Source organism: Eleutherodactylus coqui, chromosome 10 (genome assembly GCF_035609145.1).
Source record: "Eleutherodactylus coqui strain aEleCoq1 chromosome 10, aEleCoq1.hap1, whole genome shotgun sequence".
In the NCBI taxonomy this organism is placed as follows: Eukaryota; Metazoa; Chordata; class Amphibia; order Anura; family Eleutherodactylidae; genus Eleutherodactylus; species Eleutherodactylus coqui.
Genome location: NC_089846.1, coordinates 87,173,152 through 87,186,940, shown reverse-complemented (window position 1 = coordinate 87,186,940; position 13,789 = coordinate 87,173,152). Strand labels below are relative to the sequence as shown.

The 13,789-nt window shown below is 41.3% G+C and overlaps 1 protein-coding gene across 1 annotated transcript in view; it reads left to right on the top strand.

Annotated features, from left to right (window-relative positions):
- Nucleotides 1–11,584, top strand: part of PCDH11X (protocadherin 11 X-linked) — a 1,234,289-nt gene extending 1,222,705 nt beyond the window's left edge. The window contains exon 6 of the mRNA XM_066582088.1: nt 11,199–11,584. Within this exon, the coding sequence (XP_066438185.1) occupies nt 11,199–11,584 (386 nt within the window). The remainder of the gene's footprint in view (nt 1–11,198) is intronic.
- The last annotated feature ends 2,205 nt before the right edge of the window (nt 11,585–13,789 follow it).

Below are 13,789 nucleotides of genomic sequence, written 5' to 3'. Positions count from 1 at the left end.
TTACCTTATAGTGTCATTGACAGGTTAGTCCAAAGTATTGAGCTGATGTTACAGCGGAGAACACTTTTTGATTAATTGCTAACAGTTTTTTACTACCAAGAAGAGTAATTAGGGAGATTACTTGAGTTTTACTGATGAGGAATAGTCAATATTTTTGAGGCTTGTATTACTAGCACCTAAGTTTATGGGATTTAGTATCACAGATATATATATACTCGTTGATCAGATTGAGTCCCAGTTCAAAATCTCCCCTTGGACCCAATAAGTAGTGATGAGTAAACTTGTAAAAACTTTGGTTCTCCAAATGTTGGCGTTTGGTTCGGTCTGAATTAGTTTGAACCAAACCAGAACTTTGCCAATACCTCTAAAACGGATGTATAATGCTAAGAGCGATAAAAGCTACGAGCAGCATTCTTATGTCATCTAGGAAGGATCTAAGTACTTTTGAGCTGTTTTTAAAACAAAGTTAAAGGGTGCTTTCCCAGTGACTTATCCTCAGCATTGGTCATCAATGGTTGACCGGGTGGCGTCCGTCGCTCGGGACCCTGAATAATCAGCTAATTGTGCGCCCCCTGACAGCGTCGCAAATACACAGGGGTCAGAGAGGAAGCAGCAGAAGTCTCTGCTCCAACCTCTGTGAAGTGGCTGGCGCTTGTAACTGCAGACATGGCTCCCATTGATTTCAATGAGAGCTTCACTTGCAGTTACAAGCATCAACCACTACACAGAAGTCAGAGTAGAGATTTCCGCTGCTTCCTCTCTGTGTAATTACTTTGCTGTCAGCGGGAACACAATCAGCTGATTGTCCTAAAACCCGAAATACTGCCCTAGCCAATCAACTATTTTTCACCAATCCTGAGGATAGCTCATCAATAGTATTGTCCCTGGAAAACCCCTTTAATAAAGAAAAAGGAGAGAAGAGAAAAAAGAAAAATAGGAAAGAAGAAGGAATAAAAAGAAGGAAAAAAATTCCTACTTCCTCCTCCGTCTACCTTTTCCTCCTCCCTTTTCCTCCTCCTCTTCCCGTTTCCTCCATTTTCCTCCTTCTTCTTCTCCATTTTTCTCCACCTTCTACCCCTTTTTGCCCTTTTCCACCTTCTTATCCTCCTCCTTCTCATCCATTTTTCTCCTCCCTTTTCCTCTTCCTCCCTTCTACTCCTTCCTCTTTGTCCTTCTTCATCTTTTTCCTCTGTCCTTATCTGCCTCCTTTTTCTCCCTTTTTCTCCCTCTATTTTTTTCCTCCTTTTTCCTTTCCCTCCTGCTTCTTCTTCTCCTCCTTTTTTCTTCTCATTCTTCTCCCTTTTCTTCTTTTTCCTCCTTCTCTTAGCAGTTTCGGCAAAGACAAACCATCTGAGGTTCAGGTTCTCGACCAACAAAACTTTTAGCATAGTTCAACCCGAATCAAAGTTCAACTGTTTCAGTTTCTCAACACTACCAATAAGTAATCACCGCTAATATCACAGACCACTATACAGTATAAAAGAACATAATATAAGATGTACCTAAAATCTGTACAACACTATAGTGTACGAATGCAAATCATTCCCCAATTACCTTACATAGACTCTGACATAAAACGCTGAATGCCAGTACTTAGTGCCCTGTATGGGCATCTACAGAAACTTAATTGGGCTTTGTATGGTCTAAGGTTAATGTAAAAGTCTACAGGTTGTCTTAACTGTCTATAGGAGCGATCAGGTGATCATGCTGCGTAACATACTGTACATGAGCGCTCTAGTAGTTAAGTAGAATTTATTTCTCTGTGTGATGTATTGCTTTCATGAAACAAACCCTTTTTCATGCTAACAATCCCTCTCCATTGCTTTTTCCATCTTTTCCTGTTAAAATGGTTTCTTGCAGAATTACACCTACTAAATTATGTCACTCAGATGCCTCCATTTGGTCCCCCGGGTAAGTTTAACCAACAATTTCCGCCTGCTATTGGCTGAAACCCCTTTGCTTGGCCTGAATTCAATTTCCAAGCATCCAATCCCCCCATGGCTTCATGTCTCCTGGCTGAAATGAGTACTCCCCCCCCCCCCCCCACCTTCATGATCAGCATAACTCCGCTAACATCCCGCTATGTTGACTGTACTACTTAATGTCACTATCAAGGAATACTTCAGGAATGAAACCCATTTCTGGCAGTACAGAGAAGGTTATTGGCTCAGCTAGATAAGAATTCATGTATAAGCCGTGTTGTGGAAATATTACATCTAGCTCAGTCATGATACAATTAAAGGTAATTTGCGTAATTGTGTGCTAATTGTTGCTTGTTCTGTAATGAGACAAAACTCTGCAGAGTTGTAACTGTGCCTGGTTAACACCCGAAATCTGTCACTTGTCACTACTTTAGTGGTTTTCATTTACACAGCTGTTACCTTATATAATGTATACTGCTTAATATGAATTGATTGAAGAGCACAATAATGTGACATAACTTTGATGAAATCCATTGACATCTTTGGTAGGAATATCAAAATACTAATTTATACAAGTACTATGAGCAATCCATGTAGAAATCTAAACTGGTTTCTTTTAAACTTCATTTAGTAGAATGGATGATGCTCTATGTATCCCTAGGGCTGGCCTTAGGTTAGGCGGCACCCTGTGCAGAGTTTCTTTTGGCGCCTCCCCATCCATCAAAAGAAAAAGTTATACAAATATTGCACTGCCTGTATTGCTACTGCGAAAAGCAGCGTGCCCACGCCAGAACAGCTTAAAAAATAAATATGGTACCAGAACCAAAACTTAACAAATGCAGCACCAGAACCACGCTCCGTTAATAAATACAGCACCAGAACCAAGACCATAACAAATACTATATCAGAACCAAGCTCAGTATATAAATACAGCACCAGAACCAAGCTCAATATATAAATACAGTACCAGAACCAATACCATAGCATAAATAACATATCAGAACCAAGCTCAGTATACAAATACAGCACCAGAACCAAGATCATAACATAAACACTATATCAGAACCATGCTCAATATATAAATACAGTACCAGAACCAATACCATAATATAAATACTATATCAGAACCAAGCTCAGAATATAAATACAGCACCAGAACCAAGCTCATAACATAACAATTTCAGAACTAAGCTCAAAGCAGGCTCAATACATAAATACAGTACCAGAATCAAGCTCAGTACATACTGTATAATAACTGAGCTCATAACAGCTGACATGTATGACAGCTGCGGTGGAGAATTGAAGAATTCCTCTGCTGCATCTGTCACAGATGTGGCAGATGTAGCAGCAGGGAATTATTTTAACTAGCGGGGATGAAGAAAACATCTGCCGCATGCGGCAGGTGTTCTTCATCCCCGCGGGGGTCACGGCCGCGGCGGACAGGTAAGTATATTTTTTATTTTTTTACACATAAATTTTTCTTTTTCAGGGAAGGGCTTTTATGTAAAGCCTTTCCCTGAAAAAGAATGCAGGAGTGCCGGCAGAGCATTGTTTTCAACGGAGCTGCTAACAGCAGCCACGGCTCTATTGAAAGCAATACACAGACCTGCATTTACAAAAACATGCTTGTGTGAAGCCACCCTAACTCAGGAGTAATAGAGGATAAGTAATGTATGTACACAGTGACTCCACCAGCAGAATAGTGTGTAGCTCTGGAGTATAATACAGGATGTAACTCAGGATCAGTACAGGATAAATAATGTATGTACACAGTGACTCCACCAGCAGAATGAATGACGGGTGAGAGCTGCCTGTGATTGGCTGAGCACCTCAGCCAATCACATTCAGCTCTTTCAGCAGGTGGGGATTTTGAATCCCCGCCTGCTGATAGATCAGCACCACAGTGCAGGGGACAGCAGGAGAAGATGCGGCTAAACCCCAGCAGCTGAAGCAAGGAGACCAGCAGAATAGTGATTGCAGCTCTGGAGTATAATACAGGATGTAACTCAGGAGCAGTACAGGATAAATAATGTATGTACACAGTGACTCCACCAACAGAATAGTGAGTGCAGCTCTGGAGTATAATACAGGATGTAACTCACGATCAGTACAGGGATATTAGGCTATATGGGTTTGATTACCGTATGTGGAAAAAATATGTAAATATTGATGTTGCTATAGCACTAACGTTAGGTTTTAGAGACAAATGTTCCTGGACTATTTGTATAAATCCCAGCACATGAACATTAGTATTACTAACCTGACCCTACAAGGCACTCTACCTGATATCATTTGATGGGCATTTTCAATCTAAACATCAGAAGCGAGGAAATGAAGCACACTATTCTCACTACTGTCTGTCTGTCTATCCCATAAAAGCCAATAATTACAGTGTCTTCTGATATGAAATCTACATCAAACACAAACCACCGTGCGTAAACAAGACTCATATGTTTGATACAGACTCCAAAGCCCAACATTGAAGTGTTTGAGTTTTATGAGCGTCAGATCATCCTAAGAGTCTATTTTAGGTGAAACCTTCTCATTTTAGCTCTTCATTTCAACCCCACATTTCAAAGACATAAATACATAATTCAGTAAAGAGACCAAAGTTAATTTGCTGTTCTAAAAAAGGAATAGTTCATTAAAAAAGGGCACATTATTTAAAGAAGTTAAAAAAAAACATTTTAGTGCACTTTTTATGTGCCCATCAGCTAAATAAAATTTTTTGAATTGTTAAAGTTTCACACTGACCAACTTAATTAATCTAAATAAGTTGATGTTTCCCATTTTCTGCAACTAACTAACAAACTTTGTTGAATAGACTAGGACAGGATAAGCAAAGTCATCTCATTTTCATTAGATAGAGGGGGAGTACAGATACCTTGACACTAGTCATTGAAGCATATGAACATCATTCGTTTGTTGCTTTTGAACATGAGTGAATGCTATGATTGTTCATCATTAGTTGTTTGCCGACATGTCAGTCATAAAGAGGATCCAGATGAAAATTTATTTACAAGTCCTTTAAGAATGAACGACTGGGATTTTACTCCAGATAACTATCGGTCAACCAGTGACTACTTTGTGGGTGAGCTTAGACGAAACAACTAGTAAACAATTTATTGCTTGTCACCTTGTTGGATGAAGGGTTTACACAGAACAACTAATACCCCATTTATACACAACGATTATCGCTGAAAAGTCGCTCAAAAGCTGTCTTTTAAGCGATAATCGTTGTGTCTATACCTACTACGGCCATTGTGCAGTTTTCGTTAATGATTTGCTCTAGCTGAAAGACAACGATGAGTCTTATCAGGATCGTGTACTGAGTTCTCAGCGGGATGCCGCTGATACTATTGTTGCAGCTGGTATCCCGCTCGGAGAATACAGCTGGAGTATGCAGAAGAAAGCGTGCTGGCTGTGTTCGCTATACCCCGCACGGAGTGCTCAACTGTATACGAGCTGAGCGCTCCGTGAACACAGCAGTAGTATGCAGAAGACAGTGCTCCAGCTGTGTTCTGCATAACTTGCTCAGAGCACTCAGCTGTATACTAGCTGAGCACTCCGGGAACACAGCAGTTCTCAGAGTGCATGAATGCACACAATGATTATCGCTCAAAAGATTGCCTTTGAGCACATTTTCGCTCAAAAGCTAAAAGTCGCTCAAAAGCTGTCTTTTAAGCGATAATTGCTGTGTCTATACATGCGGCCATCATGCAGTTTTCGTTAATGATCTGCTCTAGCTGAAAGACAACAATGAGTCTTATCAGGATCATGTGCTGAGTTCTCAGCGAGATATCGCTGATACTACTGTTGCAGCTGGTATCCCGCTCAGAGAATACAGCAGGAGTATGCAGAAGACAGCGCTCTGGCTGTGTTTGCTATACCCCGCTCAGAGCACTCAGCTGTATACCAGCTGAGCACTCCGTGAACACAGCAGGAGTATGCAGAAGACAGAGCTCCAGCTATCTTTATACCGCACTCAGAGTGCTCAGCAGGACACCAGCTGAGCGCTCCGAGAACACAGCAGTTCTCGGAACGCATAAATGTACACAATGATTATCGCTTAAAAGATTGTCTTTGGGCAAATTCTGAACGATAATCGTTGTGTCTAAATGGGCCTTAACATTTGCATTTGCTTGTCCGAGAGTTTATTTGGAAAATAGTCCTCCTATATAAAAGTACCTTTAATGACTGGTCTATTGTTCTTCTCGAGGCCTGGATGAGGCAGGAGAGTTATACTATAGACATAGACTCTCTGTGCAGCTTCTCTGTCACTTTCTGGTTTCTAAGTAAATTGCTATACTACATAACTTCCTGGACACTTGAATAATTAAAGGGAACCCATCATCACCTCTGAGCACCATGAACGTAGTCTATCGGCTCATCGACTAGGGACCAAAGAGTCCGGAGATATGCTTTTTATACTTACCGGGCTCCCCATTGCGTTTTCAGAATATCCTTTATTTGCTGATGATTTATGTTAGCAAATTCCCTGTTAATAGATGCAAATGAGATGCATGGCTCCATATTACTCACATCTTATCCCATTAACATATCTATGGTGTAGGGAACATGAAATTACATTGACGAGTATTCTGTCCCTTTCAGGGAGGATTTGTTAAGTCTATTTTCATACAGCTGGTGAACAAAAGCGAGAGATGTCTTCATTACAAGAGATAACAGGATGCAATGGGACAGTCTAGGCGGAAAACTGCGGAACCAATGATCAAGGGCACATATCACCCACTACAAATACAGGAAAATTCTGATAAAAGTTAATTCTCACCACTGAGCCCCCCCTACTACTGATCCCAAGAATCCCACCTCTCCTCCTCACTGTGGGCTCACTGCAATTCTGCAGTGAGGAGAAGACTGAATTGAGCGGTGGTCAGGCATGCACAGTGCTGCACCATTCACCTTAAATGGGACTGCCAGACATAGCTGAGCATTTGTACACTGCAATTTCCATCAGTCCCATTGAAATGAATATTGCAGCGCCACTTCATTCCTTCTCCACCTCACTGCAGGTGGTGCAGCAAGTCTTCAGTGAGGATAAGGGAGGACTGCCATTCTCTGGATTTGTAGGGTTCTCAGTGGTGAGACCACCACTGATCAGACTTCTAGCAGCTACCCTGTGGATGGGTGATAAAAGTCAATCTTAGTACAACCTCTTTAAAGGGCCACATTGCTAAATAGTACTGTGGCTTGTTCATTCTCAGGAATAATAGGGGTCTTGACTGTTTGATAACCACTGATAAGAAAGTGAGGGCATACTCTAGTAGATAAACCCCTTTAAAGTGGTCATACCCAAATAGATTAAAGTTGGTTGAACTCACTGATTTTGTAAATAAGTATATTGGTTCATGATTCTGACGGTAGATTTGGAGGGCGGATCCTTTTCTGTCATTGACAGCAGCTGGCAGGAGAGGCTGGGATTGGTTTATTTGTATCTTCTTCCTCCTTCTTATTGAAATAAGCAACAATTTCTTTAATTTTTATTGTTTTTTTTTTCGTAAATCTGGTCAATGTTGTTTCATGGTTATGCTTCCAAAATTATCACATAACCAGTAACACTCCAGTTGTAAACTATTGATAGGACAGCTACCAATAGTAGACATGGGGCGGTCAGCCACCCAAAATCCACGTTGATCAGTTTCTTTCTGGGAGGGTGTGCTCATGCACTGAACTAATTTCTGTAGGAAGTTGATAGCTCCGATCCCACTACAGTGGCCAGGCTTGGTATTCCAAACAATTTACTTCAATTAAAATGTTGACAGTAATACCAAACCTGGGCACTGCAGTGGGAACAGAGCTGTCTGCTACCTTCAGAAATCAGCTCAGTGCAGAAGCAGGCTGGCCTGCTGAACAGCTAATTGACCGGGTTCCTGCACTACAGACCCCGCCAATATGCTATTGATGGACTATCCTGAGGACAGACCATCAGTAATTTATAACTGGAAACCCCTTTAACCCCTTTAGGGGCATGCCCGGAAAATCTCCGGGGCTTGCTGCACTGACCATGCAGTTAAACCCTGGAAGATTTCCGTGGACAGTTCCAGTGCTGAAATGTGCAGAGCACTGAGCTGTCATGTGAAATCTTCTGAGGTTTTTACTTGCATTGTTGATAAGGCATCACATAGTAATAATAAACCTGCCACTGAAGGGGTTAATGGACACATTTGTCCTCTAACTCAAAACTTTTCACTGCTTTTTAATGGCACAGTTCTGGATAAATGACTTACTACTGCAGCCAGTAATCGGCTTTCATCCATACTTATGATTATATGTCTACCATAGACCATAAGTTTTCAGAACCGTTGACCTGCAACTTCAGTAGTGCGATTGTAGCTCAATGCTAACAATACAAAGGCTTCTTTAGATGTTTGTTTATATCACTGACTTCATGACTACCTCAAACTATCCACTAGACGTACTTGATGATTACTACTGCTGTTGGACCAGACCTCCAGAGTGCTAACAACTCAATAAGGAGCCCAAAGGTCCAGCAGAAAACAATCCCAGTTGGAGCAAACTTTGGAGCCAATTGTTGGCCACCAGGATCGATATCTTATGGATAATTCACAAATCACTTATTAAAGCTTATTGATTAATCCTATGTGTACAATGGCAACAAAGCTTACGATGCAATTAAAAGAGGATGTCATATCTTCTGTATAGATGGAGGGTAGTCCACTGAGTCATCTCATCTGGTGCGTCCAAGGAACTCCAATCCTACACTACTTGCTACATCTATGCAAACCTCTTCCTTAAAGGGCTTGTACCAGAATAACAAGTTATCCCCTATCCACAGGATAAGGGATAACCTGCTGTTCAGTAGGGTTCTCACTGCTGAGACGCCCTACCTAAACCTGAGAATGGGGGTCCCATCTCACCGTCTTCTCATCGCTGCAAGGATGATTCTCCCACCCACAGTATTGTCAAAGTAAATGGAGTGCTGGCTGAGCATGCACGGTTTGCGCTCCATTCATTCCATTGGGGCTAATGGAAATACAAAAGTGCTTGCTGCTTATCTTATGTCTGCAGTCACATTGAGAATGAATGGAGTAGCACCATATTTACTGTTCCTCACTATGAAGGCGAGAGGTGCAGTACGCCCACAATGAGGAGATTGGTGGACTCGGGATTCTTGTTCTCTGGATTAGTTTGGGTCTCAGCAGTAAGACCCCGACCGATCAGCAAATTATCACCTATCCTTTGGATAGGAGATAACTTGTAATTCTGGTGCAACCCCTTTAACAATACTTTGTTGTTTTCTTTTAAAGCTCCCGGGAGGGTTCTTTTTTTTTCAATGCAAACATTTTTCTTCTTGCTAGGAAGTAGCCGATCTGACCGCCCTTGTAAACTGCTTATAAGATCTACACTATGCTTTCTAAAATCTTCATTTCTATTGTACTGCATGAGGTTGATGAATGTTCTCTTAAAGGCGGCATGGAGCATGTTGCAATTATGTTTCTTTATGGCACTGCATTCTTTATTAAAGTAATACATTATAGCCACTGTATATTTATTACTGGAATAAATAAGGTGGGGGGGGGGGCAATTGGACCATGTTTCTATAGTATTGGTCTATTATTGTATGTCGTATCTACATTTAATTTGTATTATTCAAGAAAAATATTTTTTTTCATTGGCAAAAGATAAGTTTGACTAGGTCACAGATTTCCATATATTGTATCCTTGATCTAAGCAAATCTTCATAACAAGGGCACTACTTGTAGAAATGGAAATATGGCTGATATATAAGCACTGAGAGAACAGTGTAAGTAAGGTCATCACAATAATTTACTGACCAAGAGTCCTGCAGCTAAATAGACCAACAGTGCCCGTCAGTTGCAAAAAGTTGATAGGGACATATTGGTAAACCCCCATTCTGAGAGGTCACTGGAAAGTTAGACCTTATTCCCGAGGGCAAGTGCAATTTTGATTAGTGAAAAATTGCCTGATCTCACTGAGTGTATGTGCATTTTACATCAGTATCTGTTGCACTTTTGCATTTTTAACGTGCAAGTGTCATCCCAGTGTAATCTGTTTTTCACATGCGTCAAAAAAATGAAAGGTGACTTAACTGATGTAACCTAAAACATCAATGGATGTGTTAAGAAAGTAATACATACACACATTATGCAAGTGCAATCCATTTTTTTTCACGAACCCATTTAGTTTAATTGGGCAATTTTGGTGCATCAAAAAGCGTGAGAGGGCACAGATTGTAGGCGCTGGGTTTCCCCTGTTCTTCGGGTCGCTGTGAAGCAGAGAGCGCCATGCTGAGCTCCATAAATAAAGTCATGGTCCCCTTTTCCTCTAGAGTAGGTAAATGGGATTCATGCCGAGTCTGGGCCATACCGGATTGGACGAGGGCCGGGTAGTGAAGTAGGCCCTGTTAGCCACTGTGATCTAGAGGATTTGCAGGTAATTGATATAGGCCAATGAAGACGACACAGCTGCTCTTAACATTAAATTTTAATAAACAAGTGTCAACCAGAGTCCCTGACACTGGGATTGCTTAGTGTCTTCTAGCAATTAACACAAATAGTTCCAGTGTTCTGTGCTGGCGGTTGTCGGGCCTACCAACATGTACCCAGTTCAAAGGCTCATAAGTACAAGATACTTGCAGTCCGTCTTTTCTCCCAGTTCACTGGGAATAGCTCATCTATAGATAAACTTGATGTTGTCAAAGTGGAGAAAATGGAGGAACGCTTGACTCTGAATTCACACTTCAGGGTTCCCTTTTTAAATTACTGGAGGAGAAATTTGTCCATAAGACAATTACTGCATCTCTACAGTATCAACCAGAAGATACCCCCTTCTGCCTCTGTTCCTCTATTCCCCCAATTCCGGTCACTTCACGCTCAGAGTGCTGTTCCTCCATTCCCTTCCCCTCTTAAAGCAACAGTACAATTACAGTTAAACATTGTAGTATCAAATGACAATAACCTGTACTGTCCTTACAAATGTGTGAAAATAGGACATGCTACAATATTTGGTTGAATCACAAAGAGAAAAATTACTCAAAATGTAAGCAAGCTCTGCAGGAAACATCCAAATGACCTTTATATTTTTTAAGGCTTCTCTTTGGTTCTTCATCTGTTTCATGCGACCAGGAGAAGGATTAATCCTTCTTTTAACCTTACACAAACTTTCATTAGTATATTGTGGGCATCTTGCCGAATTACGTTGATCTTAAATATTTTGAGCCTCTGCTCTATATTCAAAATAACTTAAAAAAACCTTTATTTTGTTTCTATCTAGCAATTGAAGTCAATCTTCAGAAAGCCCTTGCAGAAGCCTCAGAGACCTGCACCCAAGAATGCCTCATCCTCGGCCACTCCGATAACTGCTGGATGCCTCCATCACTGACCCAATACCAGCAGTCTAATCCACCTTTGCCAACATTTGGATTCCAGCAAGGTTGGGGAAGAGGTACAAGACCAGACGGAGTACATACCCTTGGAAGACCTCTACCCAAGGAAGATATTGACAAGGGGGCATCTCGACCCCAGTTTTACAACACGTGCGAGAGACACTGTAATATTGAAGATCCTGTCAAAGTTATTCCCTTGGCAAGTTTCACCCCAAGTCAACAAGCACCAGCGTCAGGGAGTAATTCTATCTTTGTACACGAGCACCAGCTCTGAAGTGTATCTAGTAGCTCTTTCTGTGTATACTTGTGTGTCAGATGTACATAGTCACAGCTTAATACTCCATAAAACACGTGTAAGATACATAGGAGTGTGAATTGAGCTACATTGTGTATATAGAACTCTACATCTAATGACTGAAGTTTAGACTAATGACATGTATTGTATGTTCTTAAAAGTGTTACCCACCATCATTAGGTTAGAAAGTTATTCCTTCATGACTTTTATGGGTTATGACTAAGACAATTGTCTTTTTGAGTGGACTGGGCCCAAAATAATAAAATTAGTAGGCTTTGTTGTTAATGGTCTAAACAGCCGCATATCCTCATTCCAGAAAAGCAAGGCTTAGTTAACATCTGTCCTGTTTGATCCCAATTTGTATAGGAAAGAAAAATACGGAGTCATCCTAGTGGAAGCTGGTCCATCCCCAATTTTTCATACCAACCATGGGGAACTGGATCTTAGGTTCTACATCTCCATGGACTTCATAGCATCTGCAGGGGTTCTCTTTATGGTACATTTGGGATAATACCCATCATACCTCTAAATTCAGCAACATACAGTAAAATATAAAAGAGTTACTCTGGAACTAATGCCTCCTAATGTATTATGTTGGCACACAATGTTAGAAGTGGATGTTGGTCGTAATCCAATAGAGTTTGAAGTTTCCCATCAGTATCCAGTAAATGTTGTTGCCATGCAGCAGATGGCACCAGAGGGGTAGTATCCTGTAGGCCTATTGGTGTTCTAGCTCTGTTGCTTGCTCATTGGCTACAGTTACATCATTCACCACTTCACACAGGACGGAACATTCCACAACAGTGATGCAAAATTTGCCCTCCTGTGCAATAGTTAGTACCAAAATCTGCACTAATGTGCAGATTTTGGTGCAGAATTGAAAATAGCAGAATTCTGCCAGCAATTATGCATCAAAATATGCGATTAGCAGTGCGGATTTTGGTTCGGAATTCAGTGACGGCATATTTTACAATGCTGTTGTGGAATATTCTGTCCCATGTGAAAGGTCCCTTAGGACACGTGTTTCACAAATCTCTCCCTTAGCTACACAACTCTGTGACAATATTGTAAGGGTTGGTTAGATGTGCTTTTTGTGAGGGTTGTTCCGAATCTCATGCCTTCTATCTTCTTATGTTGGCAGACAACATCAAAGGCGAATGTTGGTGGTATGACAACAGAGTCTGAATCTTCTTGACAATATGGCAGCAGAGGGGCAGTTTGACAAAATGGCATTCTACATGCAAAAAAATTGCACCTGTTGATATTTGCGCTTGATGGACTATTTATGGAGACCAAATAGTGGATGTTAGCACAGTAAGTTGGTGGGTGGCGCACTTCAACAGTGGCAACAACAATGCGAAAGTCAAGCCGTGTTCCAGACGGCCAGTGGGAAGCTGTCACGCCACAAAAGAGGAGTGTTTCAATCAGCTCAGCCACAGAAATCAGCAGATTACGAGCACCAAACTCTACAAGTAGCTGAACGTCGGCTTTGATGCATTGGAAACAATGATCTGCTGACTTGGACAGATGGGCTGCTTGGGACGCTCCTCTTATGTGGTGTGACAGCTGTGCATGGCCATCTGAAACGGGGCTTGGACATCCCTGTCACCATTGTTTAAACTCTCTACCCGCCACCTCACTGTGGTAACATCTATTGTTAGGTCTAGGTGCACATTCAGCAAGGGTCGATGAATCTCAATGGATGCAATTTTTTTCCTTTATCTGGCTGCCCCTCTGCTGCCACAAAATTTACCAGATATTGATGGGAAGGTTCAACTTACACTGACATACCACCAACATTTTCTTTTGAAGTCCTCTGCGAACATAATAAAATTGAAGACATGAGTTTTGGAGTGGCGCATCTAGCCAATAGCGTCACACAGAGGTGTAGCTAGGGAAGAGATCTGTGAGACAAGTGCCCTAAATGTTGTGTGATGTAACTGGAGCCAATGAGGAAGCAGCAGAGATAGAAGACCAATAGTCCTATAGGAGAGGTTGGAACTGAATATTTGCCCAACGCTACACCTCTGTTGTCCAACATTCCTATTAGTCGAATTTCACGCATTAGCCCTTTTGTATATACATATATGAGCCTTTCACACTCATTCCTGCTAAATAAACCCAGGATTTTAGTATAGAACGGATTATACATGTACTAGCACTGCTATTCGTTAAACTTAATCA